This window comes from Gavia stellata, chromosome 6 (genome assembly GCF_030936135.1).
Source record: "Gavia stellata isolate bGavSte3 chromosome 6, bGavSte3.hap2, whole genome shotgun sequence".
NCBI classification, from domain to species: domain Eukaryota; kingdom Metazoa; phylum Chordata; class Aves; order Gaviiformes; family Gaviidae; genus Gavia; species Gavia stellata.
The window spans coordinates 22,971,342-22,996,239 of record NC_082599.1 but is presented as its reverse complement, the minus strand read 5'-3'; the positions used below and the strand labels follow the sequence as shown (position 1 = coordinate 22,996,239).

Here is a 24,898-nt window from a genome sequence, read left to right as displayed (position 1 = left end):
CTCAGCTTGGTTCTGCACTAATATGAATATGTGCGCTTTAGCTAGTCCAGCGCTTGCGTACAGGCTGCATGCATCTGCTAACAAGACACAGTGTGCACGCAACCTGAAGAGACTGCAAGCATCTCAACATTTTCCTTCCAACAACTCAATTCGAACCAGCCATAAGGGCTAAAGCAGCCAATGATTAGTCAAGGGCTAGCAGAGTTTCTCAGATGGTCCAGAAGCCAGCACTGCCCTTATCCTGAGTGGAATGGGAAGAATCACTAATAAGGGTGAAATTTGTCTTTATGCAAAGATCTTCTGCAGAGTTTAAAAACTCCCCACTCCTCTAAACTACTGATACAAGCACCAAGAGGACCTCTGATTAATCCTCCTGCAGTAAGTAGGATGGTTTTTGTTCAGAACACCTTCTTTCATTAGAAATGCTTAGCTAAAGTAATTTTGTTCAATATTTTTAAAAAATATTTTATTTTTATGTATCTGGTGTGAAAAGGCACTTGCTTCTGCACCAAAACTTTACACAGCCTCATACTTTGGGACACAAGAAAGAGAATACACCACTGGAATTGTCTGCTCCAGCCTAGAGTTCGACCACTGGGCCAATACAGTCAACCGTGATCCTCAAAGGGGTTGCAATACCCTCAGGGGGATGTAAGCCTGCAGAATCTGACAAAACTATGTGAACTTAATAGCATTTCTTTTGTGTGGACTACAGTTCAGTGTGACACCAGTGCCTGTAGATCTGGGGCAAACAGGCATTCTTCATTGTTGAGGACAGTGTGAAATATTTCACTGTCATTATACATTGGACCAAACTGAGGTGGGAGGAGGGGAAAAGTGGATGGGGATGGACACTGCAGAAGTATCAAAATATGCAAAACACTGTTCTAAATAGAAGATGCTCAACTGTCCTCTTAGGCCACAGGGGGGGAGGGTGAGGAAAATAACCTTAATTTGCACTAAAGAAAGCTTAAATTCAGTAGTAGGAAGCAGACTGAAACAGGCTGCCTAGGCAAGGTGCAGATTTTCAATGACTGGAGATTTTTAATAGATATCTGGCCAAACTTTTTTCAGTAATGGTCTAAATCCATTTGATTCTAAGTCACCTTTTATAAACATCTGTACAAGTGAATGTTTGTTTGCAAAAAGAATATCCTATCAGTCCTGTTATTTGCACATTATCCACATGAGCAATGCTTACACAGACATATCTCTGTGGATCTTCAGTTACCCAACACACATAAACACCACATAAAAAAACCAAAACAAACACAAAGTAAGACTAGCAAATACTTAAAGCTGTAACTCCTGTAAGCCTGATGCTAAGTGTGTTTCACAGCACAGTTTGTAATATCATTTGAATAAAGGGCAAAGTATTCCAAGCGACAAAATTCTGTGGGTTACTAATAACCAGAAAAAGTCCATGCTTGTCTAATAGCTTGTTTTAATAGTTCACCTAGCTTGGGTATTTGTAATCATTAGTTCATGTGAGCTATTGTATTGTACATGTGAAGACCACAAAGACTTTGAGGTTTCATATTGAAGAGACTGTCGTGACAGTACAGAGAAGAACCCACAAAAAATTCCACTATGTAACAGCGAATTTTTGAGGGAGCAACTACAAACAGCGAGACTACCTTTTACCGATGTCCCCTGCTGTAATATTTTATAATAAGCAAGCAATTATCTTATTGTACTGCTCTGGGGGCTCTAGACAATGATATGGGTTTCTCCAGGCTCTTGTCAATCCAAGTCAATAGCATCAAAGTGCAATGAGGCATATTATGACATATTCCAACCTTTTAGGAAAGAGTGGTTAAATCCGGTATCTGAAACAGAATGTGTTGAAGGGGAATGCTACACTGACAGCCCTTGAACTGTCTATAAATGAAGTAACATCATAAATGGCTAAGACAATGAAAGCCAACAGGGTTGAATCTGAAATCAAGGCTGAATATGTAAAAAGTGTCATAACATTTTCAAACCAAAGACTATTTAAAAAGACTGCCATGAAGACATAATTAACTCAGTCTGATCCAAAATCAGGTTCCCCTTATAGGAATCCTCCAACCTTTAGGAAAGTATATAGTCTGTAGAGCAATTAAAAGATTCAACCATTTCTCCAACCTGTCACCAATTGCTATCTCTCCACCCAGCATTCTTCTTTTCTGAAATAGAAATATGTGAATATATAGTCCTGATTTTACATATGATCTATTAAACCTATGCAACAAATGTACTCTTAAATCACACTGTAATCTCAGAGTTCTGTGTATTTTCTTGTATACTGGAATGGAAGATTTCAGAGTACAGTGGAATTATTGATCTGTTTAGTGTTAGGAAAGCTATTGATTATGTGGTGGTGTGAACTTATGTAAGCATAAATTGACCTTGTAGGGTATTTTATTTGTGTTTCAACTGTGGTTCATTGCAGTACACAGATGTGTTAAGCAATACTGTTATATATGTTAGAGTGTAGTACACTGCAAATCAATTTCTTCAAGGAATGGGATTTTATAATCTGCAGGAATGTTTAACACACACTTTTCAGAAGAGATATTAAAGTGGGAAAAGGGTAATAGAGGTCGAGTGGAATAAAAAGCAGGATGGGAAATTACAGGACTAGGAAAATGGGTTGACCTTTTAACTATTCTTTTCAAGACCCAGGGTGCTTTTTTAAAGTAGTAATGTTTTCTTTCTTTAAAAAAAAAAAAAAATTTTGGTGGACTGGAGCAGCGTGCCAGCTAAACTGCAGTATAACATCAGGGGTTTTAAAACTGCATTTTACACCTAGGAATTTCCTTCTTCCTTCATTATCAGATACAAGTAAGGTTTGTCAGGAATGGTATTTCCACGAGGAAGGCACCCAGTATCCACAGCTCACACACGGCTATTCCAGTGTGATACCACTCCTGAAGAACTGTTGTATTGCTTTGCCAGGCTCCAAGATCAGCGAGATAGCCCAGAAATACAATGCCCAGAGGCTTCTCTGAAACACAGCATCTGCTCAGCCTTTCTCCATATCCTCCCCAGTGATTTTGAGGGCTGTTTTAGCTATTTGCTAGCTTCCAGCAAAAACAAGAGTTGCAGCTATTTGGAAAACCTGCAGATTATTTGCCACCATGGATGTATAGCCCAAATGAGAATAAATCAAGCTTAAAAGTCTGTAAAGCAGAGAGGTGGAGGTGTAAAAAACAATTACAGCTTGTACCCAATTGGGCTCTGTAATTTGTTGCACTAATAAAACATTTCTTTAAGTGGAAAACCTTTGAAGAATACTAATATAATAATTAATATTCAGGTTACCTAGGGAACTGGAGACTTTACTGACTGTAGCTGAGAAGAGCCTTTGCAGAGGAAGCTACCCAGCACAGCTTTTTTTCCTGGAGCTTTAAGAATGGTGCTTCCAGGCAGCTGTGAGATTATTTCCCCTCCCTTTCCAATTATACCAGTCCTGTCTTATAACCAAGAAATCTGAGGACTTGCTTTGTCTAAAACAAGTTAGAGCTGATGTAAATCTGAAAAGGAAGGAAGAATTCAGGTGGGCTTAGAAACAAAGGGATAATATGGAGATGCTAGATGATTGTAGAGCCACAAAGAACAAGAGAAATAAAAAAATAACAAGAGAAGCACAGCTGAATTTGGTAAAGGAAAGGTCTGAATAAAAAATACTTAAATAGTTCTCTATATGTCAGCAGTAAATGTTGGAGAAGGGTTTCCCTAAATCACTGTTAGCAGGATGCCATTTACATCACTTCTGGTATAGGTGCATCACCTTTGCTAGCATCTATTGTGAAGTTAGATAAAAACTCTCTAGCAATGGCTGACAAACACTAATGTGGGGCACAATAAATCTTAATTAAATTGCAAGAGCAATGAACCAAGTGCTTGCACTTGCTCCTCTGAGGACAGCCTAAATCTGGCAGTGCTGATGCCAGCATTACAAATACTGAAATAAGTGAAGGGCAGGAGACTGGTTCCCTGACAGAGACTGGACAAAAATCAACCAGAGAAGAGTGACTGTGGATATGGGAGGTATTAAAGAGAACATTATGGCTTGTACTTGCCCATGATTCTTCTTGATTTTCAGAAACACATGGGTAAACATCACGTAGCAGTCAAGAACCACTGGCCACTGCCAGACAGCAATCTAGCCAAGCGCATGTGAACGTGCACAGCACAGCAGCTTTAGAGGAAGCCATGTAGGAAAGGAAAAGGGCAGCTCTCTGACAACAAATGAATGCAGTTTGCACAGCTGCATGGCAAAGCTGATCTAGGTAGTAGAGGGTCAACCTGGAATCCTGCACTCTGCTTTTTGTACAATAGGTTGGCAAAAACACTGTGGTTTGTGCCACGCATGGCTGTCAGCTGTAACCCTTTTGCCAAATACAAAGACAAGTATTTCTTTCCTGCATTGCACTTCCAATTCATATTCTTTCATTTGGCCTGGCTCTACTGGGAGTGCAGCTTACAAAGAGAATTGATGTGTACTTATTGGCACACAGTGCTGTCTTCTAGGAACATAAGAGTTACTGGCTCAGATCACATATTTATTCAGTCCACTATCAGTATAATGGTAGCCAACAGCAAAGGCTGCAAAGGAAAACACAAGAAAGCTTCTTTGAGAAATTCACTACCCCACGGGAAACTGCTTTTGAACCTTATTAATTAGAGGTTAGTTCATGCCCTGGAGCATAAGACATTAAATCCCTTATAAATATGCATGCCTGTTCTTCAGAGCTTCAGGATAATACAGAGATGTCATACAATTGACACCATGCCTGAGAAGCATGTAAGTGTTCACTCCATTTAACAGATGGGCAAACAGGGAAAGAAGTCAAGCAGCCTCTCCGCAGTCTAGTCAGCAGGCAGACTTCTGGTGGCACTGGCAGGTGAATAATACAACACAGGCAGCTTCAAGCTCTCCTCCTGAAGGTGGATAGCTGTATTACTCAATTCGTGCTTCACAGCCCCTCTGAGATTAATTTCCTCTTCTGCAAAATGGGTGTGTTTATCTACCTACTTAATGAGATTTTTAGAACTGAACAGCATTTGTATTACACAATTATTATGCATTACTGACACTAGGCAAAGTTAGAAAAAGGAAGAGATGTACTGCCAAGGGATTATTAATTCATTTATTTCACCACATTTCTAGAAGCTTTTTTCACCATAGAGCTCTGTCAATGCATCATTTCTCAGCTAGAGTGTCCTTGCAAAGCTAGTTCCAGGCTTTTGTGCTTAAGTTTGGGAGTGTGTACAGATTTAGTCAGTAAATTTTATATTGACTTTCGTTTTCTCTTTTTTTTAATCTTTTTTTTAAAGCCTCTATTGACCAACTGCTAAGAGCCTTGAAAGTCTCCAGTATGGTCTGGGAGAAAGGACAACTGTAAAATTTTAATGTCCTGTTTCCAGAAAACGACAGAGAGAAGAGGAGTTTGAGGGAACGGAAAAAGAAAGAAAAGACTTATGCAAAAGCACATGTCTTTTGTAAAATAATCATTCACAATGCCCTAAACAAAAGTACCAGTCCTTGGTCATATCAATGGAATTTTTGGATGATATCAAAGCAGATCAAATTTCATAGGGACAGAATAATATACAGTACTGTCATCAGAATTGCAGCATGGGTTGTATACATATGAACTAACTAATACTCTAGCTATTTTGGATGTTAAAAAGCAATGAACCATAACAGCACAGCCCTTGAATGTAAATAAAGTAACAAAAGTTTGTCCAGCCTGTGCTGAACCATGGTTTTCAAAAGATTTTTGTCGCGTGGTATTTGAGCTAAGTTAAAGCTAACAAACTCACCTCAATGTACGTACCATCCACATTTTCTAAAAGTGGCCTAGTGCACCCCACAGTTTTCACTTTTGAATATTTCCAGTCTGATCATTGATTATATAACTCACCTTGACTACTTATGACCCACACTCCTTGCTGGAAGGCAAAGACAGCAAGAGGAACAGTAAGCATCTTGTACTTAAAGTCCAACAGTCTCACATGACGGTTTAGATACGGGGTGTTATGTTTGATTCCCATAGGCCTAGAAGATGTAGAAGTTGGCCCAGTGGAAGGGAGAAAGCAGAAGTAACAAATGAAGAAGTCAAGCTGGAACAAGGAGTGGTTGCTCTGCCACTGACTCGTACACCTAGCACAGCAGAAGTGGCAAATTTCTGGTAAGTGGTGGCTGGTCCATTCAGAAGGAAGATAAGTTAAAAAAAGGTTGGAAAACAAAAACCCTAAAGGTAGCAGGGTGAAGAGCAGATGAGAGCAGCTTCACCTCGTCAACTCTGTATAAGGCACCTGCCTGTTCTGAAACAGAATGGGCTGCTTCTACAGTTCCTTATCATGCTCTGATATCTCTGTGCCCAGCTAAAGCCTGCTGGAGTAAATTAAACCTTAACTCTGTGTATTCTCCTACCTCAGCTTTGGAAGCACCATTAGTCAGTTACAATACACAGCGCACACACAGCAATTTATGTTGCACAAAAAGCTTTACCCCCCCACAAAATTACTTCCTCCAAGTGTATCATGCTGAGCATGTGGATATTAAGTTTTCAATGCTAGTTAACTCCAAAGAGTTGGAAGGTAGGTCAGTTTATTTATTTTTAATGATCATGACAGAATCTTTAATTCTAATCCATGTAATAATGTAATTCAAGAGAGTATTTCCCCCTGGAGAAAATAGGGTTGGCATAGTGAAGCTGTTCTCTAAACCCAGCATGATGCATTTCCAAATGAGAGTGGAAGCTTTTCAGGGATCACTGTCCCTACTGAGCATGGACTTATGCGCCATCCCCAACAAGGACAGATGTTATCACGTGCTTACATGCTCAGGGGCCGTGACACACAGTGTCAAACCTAATGAGTGCCTTGGGCACTTCTGTAATAGAAGCAATAGTCTTGGGGTATGAAATACACTACTTCATTACACAGTCTTTTACTAGAGTGCCAGATTTTTTTTTTTTTTTCTAATACTGTATGTTTTGTGTCAGGAATATTTTAATCTATTCTACTTAAGTTAGTTAACTATTCATTATAGTGGAGACAGGTAAAATTACTTCATTTCTGTAGTTCTTTTATTCTACTCAGTTTGCACAGTTCAATTCAAATAAAGAAGAAGAGCCTCAGCATCAAAAGACTACTAGAAATGTATAGCTATGAATACAGTCTAAAAGCAATGCAAAATTATCTTTTCAAAAGGCAAGATTTAAATTTATGGCTTGTTAGATGAATCTAGGGTAAACAGTTTTTCTAAATGAGACAATGAAAATTACCTGAATTTTGTAGATTCTTCTGGTTTTCTTATCCAGGTGCAGTTCTGCAGTTTTGTGACTATGTGAAGATAATAATCTTCTGAATATCTAAAAAAGGCAACAACATCAAACACTAGAATATATATGTACGTATATTTAGAAACAGTCTCTAAAACATTCAAATGATGCATGTATTAATAATAATGTGCATGGTGCATATATAATGGATTGCTTTTAGAACTCTGTGACCTATTTTATTTTTGTAATTTGTAACAGTACTATCTTCATTTAATTAGCATGACCTATTAAACATTGCTTCTTAATAGTCATGTACTAATGAACTTTTCTTTTCAGAAACTTTCAAAAGTACACTGATTTCAAACTTAAATATTTGACCATAAATATCTCGAAGTAATTAGAAACCATCTCAAGTGCAAAAGTCCAAAATAATAAAAAAAAAAAATCTCTTTCTTGTATTCGGTGTTTTTAAACTTCAAAAATGTTTTGAAATGCGGCTCTGGCAAGCCAAGATGAAACATTACACTTCTTATGCCTTTTCTTTAATTTACCTTATAGAATCCCCAAAGCTCAATTCAATCATCTAAGACCTTAGACCAATATTTACAGATGTAAGTTTTCCTTCAAATTATCTCTTAAATAAAACAATCTGTTGTTTTACATCAACCAGCACTTTGGTTACATTGGTACATGTAACCAAAGGGCTTTCTGCTCCTTTTAAACCTTTTCAAGAGATTTAAATTTGTCCAGATGTGAAATACTTCAGAACATGTTAAGTCAAACGAATTGAGACATTTTTTCCTTTATAGGTTCAATGTTAATACTTCTCCCATTTGTGCCTGGATCCTAATACAGTTTTTTAAAAACAATAACTGTGACTTATAAGGAGGATTGGGGGAATGGGAAGAAGAGATGGTATAGAAGCCATGACTACAAATTCTATGGGACTCGTATCTCCAGAAAAGATCAACCTTGTATTATTTTAGCAAAAATGGCTTAGCGTTGGCCGAAAACCAAATGATCATGAGTTTATTTACGCTGGAACGTAGAAGTGTGTATTTTTAACAGTTTTACAAGATTTGGCATGGCAAGAAACCTCACTTGGTTTTAAATGGAGCACGAGAATTGGTAAAAGGGAATATAAAAAAGGCTGTGGTGGGTTGCAACAGCAGATGTCAACAATCCGAAAGCTTCCTTCCCTCTCTGTGTTCAACATGCTTTTAGTACCACAGCTTTACAGTAAACACATGAAAAAACAGATCCCTTTTTTTGTTTGCTTCATAAAAGTACTGCAACTGCTAAAGCTAATTTGTTTACCCACCCCTTAGTAAAATCATGTCCCTTTTCCACATGGAAAAAGAAATGAAACTTTTTAGAGGAATTCTGCATTAGGATTGGTCTTTGGCTCAAGTTTGCATCTGTGACAACATGTACGATTTTCATTCTCCAGACTTAGCAAACTCTTAAAGGAACTAGATGATTGTGACTAAACTGATTTTACTGAGCCCTTGCACAACTCAAGAGAGCAGGAATGAATGGGCAGAAGTGGGAGAAGAGCAAAACTAGTTTCATTGCAGCTGTAGCTGATCTGACCTCATGCAGTACGTTCTTCCTCCTTCCAGTCCAACTCCAAATCTGTTCTCTCCCTTGTGCCACTGCTAATAGTTACTTGAGTCCACCTCTGGTTTGTTTTTGCCAGCTTTTTTTGCACTTGTCAAATGGCTTCATAGGCCAATTTAATTCACTACCATGGCAAAAAAATAACTCAGAAAAAAATATGCATATACTTTTTCTTCTTCTTTAGTGTGTTAAAGCAGATCAGGAAAGATTCCATCGAACACCACAGCCAGTATAAGTGATGGGAGCGGAGAAACTGGGAACAAGACCTTCCTATTTTGGCAGCTGCCTGCTGGTATGTTGTACTAGCAGCCTTGGAACTGCAGCCAGAGAAAATGGAACTACTTTCTTGCTGAAGCTGCTACCTAAATTGGCTCACTGTGGGGTCAGACAAGTGTCAGTCCCAGCACAGGGCAGGACAGGGAGTGTGTGTGGGGGGAGGATGGGATAGAAGCAGAGGACCGAAATAGCCTATGCTGATGTTGAATCACTCATCTAGTTTTATTCCTTAAGGCTAAACAATAAATAACTCTCAGATGCTGGGACTTAGGGAAAAATTCCAAAAATTAATAGGATAACAGGGCATGAAGAGTTACTTAGGCTATCATTATCTAGGAGAAAAAAATATAGAAAAATCAATGTCTTTAGGCTAGAACGTGCTAAGATGAAGATCAGGGTCAGAAACATAAAGAAAAATTGCCATCAGCTCAGAAAGAAATTGCATGGACTGACAAGTTATTAGCAAGTTACAGGGAACTGGTGTGGCCAGCAGGAGCAGGGAGGTGATCATGCCTCTGTACTCGGCGCTGGTGAGGCTGCACCTCGAATACTGTGTTCAGTTTTGGGCCCCTCACTACAAGAAAGACATTGAGGTGCTGGAGCATGTCCAGAGAAGGGCGACGAAGCTGGTGAGGGGTCTGGAGCACAAGTCTTATGAGGAGTGGCTGAGGGAGCTGGGGTTGTTTAGCCTGGAGAAGAGGAGGCTGAGGGGAGACCTTATCGCTCTCTACAACTACCTGAAAGGGGGTTGCAGAGAGGTGGGTGCTGGTCTCTTCTCCCAAGTGACTAGTGACAGGACAAGAGGAAATGGCCTCAAGTTGCGCCAGGGGAGGTTCAGGCTAGATATTAGGAAAAAGTTCTTTACTGAGAGAGTAGTGAAACATTGGAATAGGCTGCCCAGGGAGGTGGTAGAGTCACCCTCCCTGGAGGTATTCAAGGAGCGTGTGGATGTGGCATTGTGGCATGTAGCTTGATGGGCATGGAGCTGTGTGGTGTTGGGTGGGTTGGTTTTTGGTGTGTTGTGGCTTGTTGTTGTGTGGTGGTTGGCTTTTTTTTTTTTTTTTTTTCCCCCCAGGTTGGACTTGATGATCTTACAGGTCTTTTCCAACCGTAGTGATTCTGTGATTCTGTGATTCTGTGAAACATTTGGTAAGAAGAAAAATCAAAGCACCATCCATAATGCTAGTTCCAAGGCCTCATAAGAAACACAAGCATTCACTGTCAGAAACTGTAAGGACCTTCTTATACATGTAACAGAACCTGCATCTAGCGTAAAAACACCAGTTACAATGCAAGAACATTGCTGCCTTTCCACTGCTCTCTACTGGGTGGAATCACTCTTGCTCGGAGGTGTCTAAGCTCACCAGCTCACCCAGAAAAACACCACTTACAGGTCCTTACAAGACAGAACACCACCTCTGCTCCACCTATGCATCCAGTTTCGCTCCTCTTATGACTTACAAAGACACTATGGACTGTCAGAATGCCAGCGCTGGCACAGCACCACAAGTGGCAGAGACAACCCAGCAGCAGGTCCTCGGGGACAGGAGCTCCCAATTGCAGCAGCTCTGCAAGGCAGCCGCTACATCTGCTCACATGAGTGTAAGGCTTCCATTAAATGAACTCTACTTGAATACAGACAATATTCCCACAGATTAATTTTTTTAAAGACTCAAAGTGAAGCTCTGGGATTTGCTGCAGCTCGGTTTACAGCCCAGAAAGCTTTGTTTTCCTCTCGGAAAGCTTATTTTAGCATTTCCTGCTTTAAAGGAGTCTTGGGGACTAACTCCTCCAATGGAATCAGTCCAGAAGGCCATCAGAATGTCATTTCATGGCTCTGCTGTAACCCAGACAGTCGTCTTCTCCACTGTTCCATTTTAAAGACCTGGGACAATACATATATTTCCAGTGGCACCCAGGAGCTTACAGCACATATCCACTGATCCTAAAAGGGTTTTATTAAGATAAAAAAGCTCAGGTAAATTGAACTATAAAAATACATGAACAAGACAGTAATTACAGTGCTGAGAATAGCAAATGAAACACGTTTCATCCTGGTTTTGTCTGCCACCTGCACCACAACCATTATAACAACTTGCTGTTGTAGGAAACTCACTTATACTGTATGAGCCTTGCTGACAAATAACACATGGAAGGTTTTTTTTCCTATAGTACTTGTCAGGTATGCAGTGACCTTCTACATTAACTGCAGTGGCTAAGGTGGAATTATTATGCACAGTCGAGGCACTGACTAAGTGTAAGTGTCTTCTAATTTCTGGCAGATATCTAAAGGACAACAGCAAGGACAGAAGTGTTGAGATAGTAGGAAGACAATAGGTAAAATGTCAGAACAGAGAGACAGATGCAGCCCCACTGGTTACTTGCTAAAACTGAACACCTACTTGAAAAAAAACTATTTGAATTAGAAGGAAAACCGAGCAGCAGGAGTGAAAAAAGGAGATATTCCTACTTGGCAGCTTATGTTCAAGAAGGAAACAAATAAAAAGAAAAACAACAGCAAGAAATGCAAGAGAAAAGGAGGATCCCTTTTGTCTTTGGACACTTCAATACTACCAAAACAAATGTCAGTTTTTAAAGCCCTCAGGAGAGCGTGCACAGGGCTTGCTCTAGAATAAAAATGGAAAACTGCCAGCAAAACTCAGCATTTCAGGCTCTTTATCACCACCAGCACATCCCTGCTATAATAACGTCCCACTTACATACCATTTTTTACTATCAAGTCATGTGACAATCTTTAAACTAGTAATTTTTTTCCCTTTCTGCCAGCTTAACAGGCAAGAGTGTCCAGAATGTCCCTGAAAGTCTAGAACTGCAATATAAAGCATTTATATACCTTGCCTGTGGGTGACACCTTGAAAAAGCAACAAAGATCTCTGCAGCTCCTCTCAGTGAAGGGCAATGAGTTGCAATATTCATGGCACAAAGCAATCCCTTGATTCTTTGTTCCAAGCATCAGTTTCTCCTCCTACCTGCCCAATTCATCTTCTGCCTCATTAAATGGTGCAGGCTCCTTTCTCTTGAGCCACAGAATAAAGGTCTCACAATTCCTAAAGCTTCTCCTACAACCTCAGCTCCAAAATGTTCTAGATACGAAGAACATGTCTGCATTCCTGCAGTCTGTACAACTTTGTAACACATGGGATAAATAACAGCATTTATATTGCTATATCTGGATTTGGGAGGCAATACAGTGACTGGTTGTCCTTCTCTTTGTGTTAATCACTCAATTTTTCTGTCAACTCTTTGACCTCTGTTTGCCAATCTCTGTTTCAGCTCTCACTAGCAGTGCATCAGTAACATAGTAGTCTACCACCTTTCAAAAGAGTAAAAACTTCAATGATAGCATTGCTGATGTGGTGGAATATTGATGGGAAAAGAGGTTAGAGGAGAAAAAAAAAGAAAGAATTAAAAGAATGACGACAGAATGCTGGGGATATGGTGACTTAAAAATAGGTGGAAGGTCTTAACACGCAATGAGAAAGTGAGAAGACAGAAAATACAGGAGAAGTTTTAAAATCATGATTTAATGTTGTTTCTGTGTTAAGGAAAAATTTGACTTCTCCAGTCCTTTTAATGGGAAAAGGCACATAATTATTTTTAGCAGAGTTTTTGTTTCTCATTCCATTTCTCTTCTCTTCACAAATGGCAGGGGGGAAGCTTCCAATTTTAAAGACATCATGGTACATAGTTTTAAGCTGGAACTCAGTTCTAATGGGATGCCTCTCTTATTTACAATGTTTTATTTATTGGTGCATCTGTACAGGTGAAATGTTACATGTCAAAAGCAATGGGGTGCTTCTCTCATTTTCACTTTAGCAAGTGGCAAAGGAATCTTAGCAGGGCTGATATCAAATATTTTTTTTCCATGTCAGGAAAAGGCAGAACAGCAAGTTGCAACCTAAAATTAATTTGGGGTGTTTTTTCAATGTATCCAAAATTCAATAATCAGTTTCCTGTGGACTAGTTATTATAAAAGTGCAATTAATTAGCAAGTTTTTATACTAGTACATTTCTATAGTTAACTCTAGTGAATATGCTGAAAAGAATCCATTAACTGAGGTTGCTCATAGCAGGAGTGTTCACCAATCAGGACAAAGACTCTCAAGAATGAAATTATACCTCACAGATTCTGTTCTACCTTTTTGTGAATATCTTGGAATAAAATGTAGATAACTGGCAATGAGTTGACTTATACTGTGAAAATAAAAAAAATAAAATCCAACCTCAAATAAATCTAATATACATGAAAGAAAAAATTCAGGCGAACATTGGTTGAACAATTTCAGTTTCCTGTTGTATAGCTCCACATTAATATCATCGAGAATTATATAAAAGAGGACAATCTTTCACCCTTGTATTTAAAATAAACAAAGCAGAAAGCACAGCAAACACCTACCTTTTTTTCTTGATAGATGATGACAAAATGCTGTCCTGAATTGCCTTACATTTTGAAGCCTGTTCAAACTGGTAAATTCCATTTGTATTAACAGTTGTTCTGTTAAAAACGGGAGGGGGGAAAAGCAACAAATTTTAAAAGAGAGAACATATTCTGACAATGCTGTCACATTTACTTTGCTATGACAATAAGATTAATAACCGTTGATTTAGCTGAAAACATTACCAAAGAAATCTTATTGACTTCCATTGTGAAGCTCTTGTATAAAAGGGGAGTTTGCTGCTAGTGACTATAAAATATTTGATTCTTAAAGTAACCTTATTTGATAATGTGAAGTATATTTTCTGCTTTACACTGTAATCAGAAAATGTAATTTAAAAAAAGAAATTAAATGGGAAGCCTCTTGAACATTGTGTTTTGAAGATATTTAAAATATTCACCAGTAAAATATTTAGCAGATGTGATTTCCTAAAGTTGTTGATGAAATGCAATATTCAGAGCCAATATAACATGTACAGGAAACACCACAGGTGAAATGGATCTTTTTACTTGGACCTTAACTTATTGACTTGAGCTTAATACTTCCTCCCTTGTTTATTCTTTACTTAGACAGTGAGAATAAATATTTGTAAAAGGAACCAAGGCAAGTGCCAGACAATGACCTTTAATTCCTCTTGTCTTACTTTCACCAAACTCCTATCTGGTCCTCCTGCTCTGGCAATCCTAGCAGAAGATTGAGCTGTAAATTAGTAAATGACTAGATACCACGGTCTTATTCCATTCACCCCAGTTCACCCTGTATCTAGGTTCAATCTCAGAGAATCACCTTCTTCCATCATCAACCTTCTGCTGTGTGTATTGTCATTTATCATGAAGTTTTTTCCTCCAGCATTTTTATTTTCCTTTCTCCTCACCATCTTCTCCTCTCCCCCACCCTCCCTGCCCCCCTCCCCATTGCTTTTGGGTTCTTTCCACTGATTCACTACTTATGGAGCACGTGGACACTGTAACCTATTTGTCCAAACCAGAACTAGAAATACAGAAGACATAGATGCTGTGTCATTCACTCCTGGGTGTGAGTTGCAGCAGTGAACAGAACCCATGCTGTTCTTTGAAACACAGAACACCTAAGCCATCTCTGTACAGAGGCACTCATACACAGAGAAAGGGTCTTCCTGCTTTGTACATAATGCGCTCTGCTTCTGAACCGTCATTCCTTTTACTAGCAAGGACAAAACTCCGTTGCCTTCACCTGTTAAAACACAGAGACCACCTATCAACAAGATTTCTGACAAGCTGATTTTGAAGTTCTTACTTGGGAAAGATGCCATTTCAAGTCACGGAATCACAGAGTGGCTGAGGTTGGAAGGCATCTCTAGAGGTCATCTGGTCCAACCTCCTGCTCAAGCAGGGCCACCTACAGCCAGTTGCCCAGGACCGTGTCCAGATGGCTTTTCAATATCACCAAGGATGGAGACTCCACAACTGCCCCGGGCAACCTGTGCGAGTGTTTAGTCACCCTCACAGTGAAAAAGTGTCTCCTGATGTTCAGAGGGAACCTCCTGCATTTCTGTGTGTGCCCATTGCCTCTGGTCCTGTCACTGGGCACCACTAAGAACCTGGCTCCATCCTCTTTGCACCCTCCCTTCAGGTATTTATGTACATCGATAAGGTCTCTCCTGAGCCTTAACAATTAAAGTCTTAAACAATCCAAATGAGAAGAAGTCTAACTGAAGAAGAAAGAGCAGAATAAATGCTTATTTATTTTGCTACTTAACTGACTGGCTTGTTCATAGATATGACAGGGGAGGAAGAGAAACAAAGTGCCTTTCCTCCTCTTTCCATTGCCCATGAGTTTTCTAGTGAATCAGTCACTCCATAGGAGCAATTCACCCAGGATGTAGGCTGCAGAGGAGAGAGATCAGCTCTCCCCCTTTCTTTCCACCATCAGGATCTTCTTCCCAGTATACACCCAGTGCCCCTAAGGAAGTATGCACTCTGCATGTCCCTTGTTGAGCACAATGGTAAGACAACACAACATCATAAACCTCTGTCCTTTCAGTTCTGCAGTGACTTTAATAGATAGTAACAGCTGGCACTACCTACTGAGAGCTCCTTGGCTGATTTTGCAGACAGCTCCTTATTTAATTCTTTTTCAAGGAGCAACATACAAATGTAAGGGCAGCCAACTCTCAGAGCACACAGTTAAGAAGATCAAGCACCCAACTCAGCGATCTTACATGGTACACACCAGCAAATATTCTGCCTACGCCATTTACACACAGAGGTTTATTGCAGCTTGGTCTGAATGGTTCTGTCTAACTGAAGAACCAGGTGAGCCCTTTCACAAAAGAATGCAATACCAGTTCCCAAACAAATTTAGTTAGCACTAAATCATTCCTCTCTCTTGCTTCTTTAACTCAATAAGCTCAAATGATTCTTCTGCAGCTGCAGCTTAAAGTAAGAGAAATGGCTACAGGCAAAGCTTTGCTGTCTAAACAGCACCTTAAAAAAAGAACTATTGATATTATATGCCAAGTGCATGTTACTGCTGCAAATAAGTCTTTCGTTACAACTGAATATCAAGATGCTGGATGCTGATTTGAGAAGTGGCTCCAGCCCTTCTGAGCCTCAGCTGGCCAGAGGAGACCTTCTTTAACACACGAAGCCTGCCAGGAAGACGAAGTCAGAGCAGGTGCTTAGGTCTGATCTACTCGCTGCAAGGTGCGTTTGCAGGCATCCTCAGAGAACCAACATTCTTTCACAAGTAAGTTTCAACTCTATGCAGAGAATCATTACAAGGTCCTTACAGCTTCCTATTAATTTATGTCCTGAGATCAGTGGGGCAGTGAATAAATATTCTCTCAACCAAATACAAGCTTTACTCAACAGACTTTTAGTCTTTTTAAATTCATAGAACTAAGATCAACTGATGCAAGTTTACTGTTGGACTCGATGGTCTTAAAGGTCTTTTCCAACCTAAATGATTCTATGATTCTAAGTTGCCTCGTTTTTTAATACGTAATTGCTTTTTATGCACACATTTTCAAGACTTGAAAAATTCAAGAAAGGAAAAAGAAAGAAGTCAGATAAAAAAAGAATGAACAAAATAAATCCCTGTTCTGTTTTATCATTAAATCCTGACAATCACTTTTACAGCCATCAAGGGGAGTGAGTGAAAGATTTTTGCATTCAGACAAAAGGGGTGTGCAAGGGGCAGTCCAGACTTCTACTCCATTATTCATCGCAGAGTTGTGCAGACATCAAACTCAGATTAGATTTCTGATCATTTAGGGCAATTACACTAGGCAACATTTATCACTGAATGAATTTACCTGACCTAGTGGATGACAGCCTTTGTTCAATACTTAGAACTGCACTAAAAATTCTGCAACGAAATCAGATAACATGCCTAACAACGCAGATATCAGGCTACGTTCAACTAATTTTGCAAACTCTTAAGCTAGATGAGAACTTGAAGTGGAAACCGTGTTATATTCTGTTGGCTTGAACTCAGAAAACTTATGAAACAGGGAAATTACTGCAGCATTTCTCTTAGAGTTTTGATGTTCTCAAAGCCAACCTCACTGGCCAAAATCTGAAAAACAGGGGTTTTTTTAAATCATATATGAACAGCTTGAGGACCACATACTTCCTATGGTAATTCTAGGAACTCAGAAAGTACACCATCTGTACTTTAATAAATCTGCAGTAGATTAAGACCATGTGCCATATTTATCAGCACGTTGTTATTCTATATCTTGCTCTTAGAAAGGCAGCAGTTCCTCAAAATGTAAAATTCTTTAAGATAAGGATTGCACCCACCTTTAGAATAAGAAATAGAGAAACTATATGGAAAGTCCACAGCCCCTTTTGCTGCACCTGTTGGATTCAGTCCTCAGACTATAGGGAGCCTTAGTGCAGGGAATCACAGGACAGACAGGTCCCTCAGTTAATATGGAGTTCTGGGGGAGCAGTGGTACAGGGAGGGAAAGAAAAGAGAAGCCCTTTAAAAACAAAACCAAACTCAACCCCAAGCTGTTATCAGAGTACGGAAATGGATGGACGTAAGATGGATGATAAAAGGATGAATGGTAGGGGGAAAACAACCAAAACAAATAAATGGAAAAAGGAAATATAGTGCTGTGAATTATAACACAACATAAAGATACAGCCAGGACTGAAAGACCAATCCTCCAGAATACCCACAAAATCAGCTGGGAATAACTGAAAGAATGTGCAGTGAGATTTTCAAAAGAGCTCAGAACTGGACTGTCTGGCAGCACTGAAAGCAACAAGAATTTCACCCCTAATTTCAGCAGGAATTAAGTCCACACTGAATGTAAGGAAAAATCCCACCCATTGGCTTTATTCGTTCGGTGCCCAGCAGAACTAGTCGTTGCACTTCTTCTGTGGCTTTCTGCTCTTCACTGCCCAAACTAGCACAGGATGTCTGAACCCTGTTGCAGCTGAGCATCTCCAGCTAAAAAGGATAACTTCTGCATGCAAAACTTCACACTAATACCCTTCTACCAAACTGGCACTGAACAACACTATCCAGATTGTGAATACCTTCTGTCTTAATCTCTCCCTTGAAGAGACTAATTTATATTTGAATCTCATAGTCTATTAGTTGAATACTATTAAAAACCTGTAATCCATGCTTCCCTAGGAAGAGTGCTCTTAAGTGCTATCTTTGACACTATTTCAAATGAATCAGATGACAAGAATATAGTGATGTTTTTAAGGTTCATAACACCTTGATTAATAATACAATACACAATTTAAATGCTTGGTGAAATAGACTATAAAAATGGCTTTATCAAACCATAGGAGTAAGAATTTGTCTTTTAACATTAATCACAGTAACTGTGAAAGAGACTGATTCTACTATCCTTGTTCAAATTCCCATGGAGGTTTTGCTTATGTAAGGAAAGCTAAATCAGGTCTTTAAGAAAAGCTGCATTTTGAAATTATTTGGAAGACCTGACGGTGCGTTCACCAGAATTATATATAACATCAGATGCTTTTTATTTATAAAATCCATAAACTGCATGACAGGTAACATGACAAGAAACATTCAGAGTCTCATGGTGGGTAAAGTGAAAAGAATATGGTACTTACACTGAAACGGTGTTACAAGAGTACACAATAGACAGAATGACAGAGCAGTTTCACTTGGACCAAGTAAACAGAAAGAGGCTAGGAAACCTTTCACCACTGTCAGAACATAAATGTGTCCTGGCATCAGCTTTCAACAGAACACCTATTCATTTAGACAGAACTAATACATGAGACGTGTTAGAAATGCGCTCCTAAAATATGTCTGTGTGCATCACTTGGGAATGAAGGGAAAAAATACTGAGAGAGCAGTAAAATTAGTGAAGTGGCCACCAGTGCTGACTAATCCAAACTGTAGCAAACTATTTGTGCAATATACTAAGGTACTGTTCATAATCATGGTAATAGCCTGTCTCTTCTTCCCCTTCTGTCTGCCAGAATACAATATTTTGACAGGAGACAGAATGTACAGGTCTCTGTAGCATAGTTAATTAAGTATAGTTGTTTATTCCCTAGGCCTGCAGAAAGATCTGCTGCTGAGAGAAGAATTGGAGAAACCAACACTATGGAACACTGTATTAATACTAACTTTTTTACTCATAGCTCCTCAGTTAATTCCTTCCACTGTTCAATTACCACAACTGTCTCTAGACTGTGCTTGCCTTGGACCTGTGAAAACAGACAGTAAGTTAGGGAAATAGTAAGTGAATGCCTTAAAACTGACAACACAAACAGAGTAACAGAGTAGTGGTGGTCAATTCTTCAGGGTACTGCTGCCTTTTTATTACTTGTATATAAAGTATATATAAATAGTGCTTGAGAAAACTGTTTTCACTTCCCATGTAGGAGCTGGCATTATTTATCTGCTGTATATTCCTGGGCAGTACAAAAGGATCTAGAATTTCGGCCCAGGATTAACATACCCCACCCTGGGCCTCATAACAAAGAAAAGATTACCTAGCTCCTCTTACTATTGTTACCTTCCCCTGAGAACCACTAGTGGTACTGAGCCCTCTATTTTGCTATTAATGCTGTGACTACACAAACAAATATGCTGACACAAACACAGGTGGGGAGGGGAGGCCAAGTGTCTAAAGGTGGGACAACTGCAAGACTACTTTTGGTTGTAATGTTGGCTTAAGCAAGTTTAAGCTGTACTTGCAGTTAGAGCTTAAAAACTGAGAGCATGGTATGAGGCATAGACATGAGGATTTGCCAGACAACCATAGTATAGTGGTGTAAATGATACTGGTTCCATTAATAAATTTGGGGACTACTAGAGAAATCTTACTGACAATGGCCTTGTTTTTAAGCAAGAAACTCTATGAACCCTAAGAAACCCTACTAACAGGCACAGTCAGCTGTGAAATAAACACAAGACAAAAACTGGAAGTCACACTGTAGAGGCAGTCACATTGTTCGAGTTATCTAACACTTAACAAGAAAAAGTGGTAAGAAATGTCCTGTAAGAGGCAAACCGCATCTTCAAGGTTATTTACTAAGACACAGATCTTCAGAGAACTTCAGGTGCCTAGTCCGCATCTAATTAAACATTGCTGTGCATAACAGCTGCCTAAATATCTATGACAGTCTGAACCAATCCCTTGCTTTTCATCCTTTCATCCTTCAGTTTCATCCTTTTAAAAGAATTACTCAAAGTAAAAGAACAGATTAGCTTTCAACATTGCGAGGCAACAGAACAATAGGGCCTTAGAGATTATTCAGGAGATGTTGGGTTACAAATATGCCTCCAACAGCAAAGGAACTCATGATAAGACGAAAGATTAGCTTATGATTCTGAAGATTGTCTAGATTACTTATACTTGGAGTTCAAGAAGGATAGTGCCCAGTTTTTTTTTTCTTTTTCCTTTCCTGGATCCTCTCACCAAAGTTGGTGAGAAAAATCTTAGCCTTCCAGGAAAATGTGTCAAACTGATGAAGAGATCAGAGTCTAACCTAACATCCAGGCACGTCCCCTTACACAGGAAAGGGCATTGCTGTCAGCAACACAGCAATGCTATTCAAACTGTCAGAGGACTTCAGGAAAACCATACTTTGGCAAGTCTGCACCAACAGATTGCTCCTAGTTTTATGCATCAAGATACTAACGTAGCCTCATCTGATTCAAAAATTCACTAATCCCTGTACAACCTATTTCAATGAGGGACTCTTTTGCCATACTCACTGATACTACAGCAAAACCCCACTACAAACTGGAATCTAATTCATATTGACCAGACCATCCATCTACATCACTGAGGGATTGGTCTGAATCTCCTGAATGAGTCCAGATGCTCTCTGGATCAAATCTCTCCAGCATGGCCCTCAGCCAGGCCCAGTCCAGCTGCTGCCTCCATCAAACCCCTCTAGCATGGCTCCCTGCCCAGTCCAGCTGCTCTCTGGATTAAGTAACAGCTCCTGGTCAGTCCAGCAGCTCTCTCTCCTTCCTCATATGCCAAACATGCACCACAAACTCGTCAGGCCAGCTTACTGAGCATAGTCACTCAGGTGAGAAAGAACATCCTCTCTTGGATTCAGCCAGGAAGCCATCCTTCCAAACACACTACCGCTACAGGACCTAAAGTAAAACGAAACTTTTTTTGATTAATAATTTACTTGTCACACTGTTACAGTCACTTAGTCACTGAGAAATACAATTTCAGGTTGATCAAAACTAGCTCCAAATTGTTGCCAAAATCCTCCAAGTAGATTAAGGAAAAACATGTATTTAAAATATCATGCTCACTTGCTTTATTACAGAGATTAAAAAAATGACACATACATGCCATGGATTTTCAGCCCTCTTCGGTATGCGTTGCTTCAACTTTCTTTGCTCCAGTTGTGAGTGTACTAACAGCAGATGGGAAGTAGCTAGACTCTGTTCTCTGAAGTGCTCTCTGCCAGCATTTCTAGTCAATTTGACTCCATGGTTTAGCACATGGAGCTGAGTGGCAGGAGACTGCAGATCAGAAACTAGCAGGGAAAAGGAAGAGTATGAGAAGACAGGGCAGGGGGTAACCACAGATGTAACACATAACAGAGTGGAGAGGAGAATGGAGTGACAGCTACAGAAACCAAAGCAGAACAGAGTACATACTGCAAAACCAATAAATTGTAAGGAGTGGAAAAGAAGGAAAAAAAAGCAGAAGGGGAAAAAATACGCACAGGAAAGAGAAGCAGGCTAGACGCACATAATAGCAGTTAGAATTCTGCAAATATTCCCATTCTTTTTGTTTCACTCTAATTTTGAAATATGTTGTAAACTTACGGCTTGTGAAAGCTCTAAATTTTGAGGCAGGGAGCACAAGGGTCTCTCATCAGAAATGCATAAGAAACCTACTGTTAGTGTACACTGCAACAGTTACTACTACTGTTGTCACTTGCATTCACTTAGGGAAAGCATATGTTGTTTCAACCTCAAATTCAGCTAGATCGGGTGAAATGGCGGCCTCAGTAAGGTTAACTGCATTGTCACCATTGACTTCAATATAACCGAACATCACAGTTCCCATTAAAGACACAATTTCCAAGTTCTTTCTAATTTTTATTATGATGTGTTTTGATTATATGTTTATATGTATTATGGTCAATCATTGGAACTGCAATGTTAATGAAGCCATATAAAGTAAAAGAAAATAGCAAAATATTTGCAAGCTACTTCTTACATAGTAATATCTCATGTGCGGATTACACCACCCTCTTCTGCACTATTAGTTTTCCTACAGTGTGTGAAGACTCAAGAGCACGAAAACACGGCCATTAGTATTGAAGCCTGCACCTAAGACACAACTTGTTTCACAGCTAATTTTACCAACTATTTTTATACTTCACAGTATAAAATAACAGGCTGTAAAGCAGAGATCTACACTGATCTAAAAGATCAAGACACGGGATCAAGAGAAAGGGTTCCCACGAAGTAAGATGCTACACAACATAAAAAAGGCTTCATATGTCTGGCCTTCATCCTATGGATTTTAAAGGAGAAATCTGTATTTTTAACCAAATACACATTACAAAAATGATAACGATATTACCCAGCTCCAGCTCCACCTTCCTGGAAAGAAGAATAAAAGATACCTGGAGCATGCCGTTCAGCAAGCACTTTTTGCATCGTATGTTAACAAAACTGCTATATGCAACATTTTATTGGGCTCAAAACCGACAGCAGAGTGACAGTCGTCATTAATAGGGCCTAAGAGCAAATAATTTATTACAGTTAAAGTGAATTTTCATTTTCTCAGGCTAATAAGTCTCTAACGCTCTCTCTGATTAAGCTGCCAAAACAAAAGGAAGAATGAATTGGACCGAAGCCAAATTTCTGCTTCTGTAGACCCTTCCACACGGACGCACACGACCAGTAACTGAAGGCGGGCAGCCCGTACCTGTTCTCGGTCTGAGGAAGGGACGTTAGGGGGGACCTGAGGGCTCGCACCACTTTCGGCGTGACAGCAGCTACTCCGGCGTCCTCCTCCCAGCCCCTGGCAAGCAAGACGGGAAAACAAAGTTGTCAAAACCAGTGATTAAACATCACCGGGCGTGAGCGGCCCCGGTCTCCTCCCCACGAATCGTTCACACGCCGCGAACACCCGAGCCGAGCACAGCCCAGCCCGCACCGGGGGGCCACCGTACCGGGCTCCGCCGCGCGCCTCTCCCGGCGGAGGGCGACTCGCCACGTCCCGCTCCTTCTTCCCCAGCCGGCTCCAGGCTTTCCCGCCCCGCAGCCCCACCGCAGCGGGCGAGGCCCCCCGGCCGCCCTACCTGGCGCGGAGGGGCTGCTGGCCGCCCAGGCGCAGGAGGCAGCCGCCGAGCAGCAGGCTGCCCAGCGCCACAGACAAGGCGATGACAGCCCGCATGGCGCGCTCGGCAGCAGCACCCACCGCAGCTACGGCCGCCCCACAGTATTTAAGGGAGGCTGCGGGGAGGGGGAGGCGGCCATGGCAGCCACAGGGTCTCTCCGCCCCGCCCCTCGCCCGTTCCGGCGGCCGCAGCCCTGCGCCGCCGCCATCAGCCCTGCGGCCGCTGCTCGGGGCCCTGCCCGCCGGCGCGGCAGAGGGTGGTCGCCCCCACGGGGCCGGCGCGGCCGTGCTGAGGGGCCGGGCTTCCCGCCAAACTTTCCCCTCAGGAGGGCGGCGCGGCGCTCCCCGGGCAGGTTCCTGGGGGATGGCGGCCGCCGTGCGGGGGGCGGCTCGGCAAGGGGCTGCCGCCTTGGTTTCCCCCCTCGCTCCGGGGGCGGCTCGCCGCGGTGAGCTGCCGCGGCGTGAGGGCAGGACCCGGGCGGCCTTGGCTAACGGCCGCTCGGGGCGTTTCTCGGTAGCAAAGGCGGCGGGGCGGTTCCCGTGCGGTGCGAGGGAGTTAAAATACTGTCGAAACTTTAACCGGGGGGGGCGGCGGTGCCGGAGAACGTGTGGAGGCGGCGGCGGGATCAGTGCGCGGGGGTTACGCGGCAAGGAGCTGCTGGGGGAGGCCCGGGCGGCGTGCCCTGCCCCGTGGCTGGTGCAGCGCGGTCGCTGCTGCTTTAATACCTCTCATCTTATTTATAAATAACATTCAGTGTTTTGAGTTTTTTTTAAATAAAACGTAATTGCAGTCGTTTTGGTAAAGAAATGTTTGTGTAGTAAGTTTGTGTCTTGTTGCCTAATTGTGCACTTAGTGTTGTTTTCACAAGGCTAACCATTGCTGTGAGAAACCTAGTAAGGCGACAAGGTGCCATTCCTTAGGCCCCTGTTATTAAGAGCGCGGATAGTAGAGATGCTGCACCTTACAGTGGCCTTTCAGTTGTGAGACAGCAGACCGACACCTTATTTTTGCAGATTGTGTCTTTCCTGTTTTCTGTATCTGCAAGCATTCCCCTAAGCCTTGGAGTTGCTGTTGTTATGTTTTCAAACAATGGCTGGAAAGCCTCAAAGTAAGAGCTCTGCTGCAACTGTATAAATGAAGTAACAAGGGACTTGATACTGTGACTGGGAAGTGATTAGATACGACAATAAGAAGCAGCATGCCTACAGTCCATCAGAAGAACAGCACAACACCAGCTGTGATGGGGTATGCCAGGAAATACCTAATTATTTTTTAGGGCATTTGTTATGTCCCTGGTGAGTGGAGTTGTAGATGCTGGTGGAAGGGAGCTAGAAGCAGTTGTGGGCTGGTGTCAACCAAGGGGTAGCAGGTATGGACTCGATGATCTTACAGGTCTTTTCCAACCGTACTGATTCTGTGATTCTGTATCAGACTGGCTCAGTGCAGA

The 24,898-nt window shown here is 41.1% G+C and overlaps 1 protein-coding gene across 1 annotated transcript in view; it reads right to left on the bottom strand.

Annotated features, from left to right (window-relative positions):
* ST8SIA6 (ST8 alpha-N-acetyl-neuraminide alpha-2,8-sialyltransferase 6) overlaps positions 1-23,507 on the bottom strand; it is a 42,290-nt gene extending 18,783 nt beyond the window's left edge. Inside the window, exons 1-4 of the mRNA XM_059818729.1 lie at positions 23,413-23,507; positions 23,037-23,132; positions 13,594-13,692; positions 7,284-7,370 (exon numbers count right to left, since the gene is read on the bottom strand). Coding sequence (XP_059674712.1) covers positions 7,284-7,370; positions 13,594-13,692; positions 23,037-23,132; positions 23,413-23,507 — 377 coding nt within the window. The remainder of the gene's footprint in view (positions 1-7,283; positions 7,371-13,593; positions 13,693-23,036; positions 23,133-23,412) is intronic.
* Positions 23,508-24,898: the final 1,391 nt, after the last annotated feature.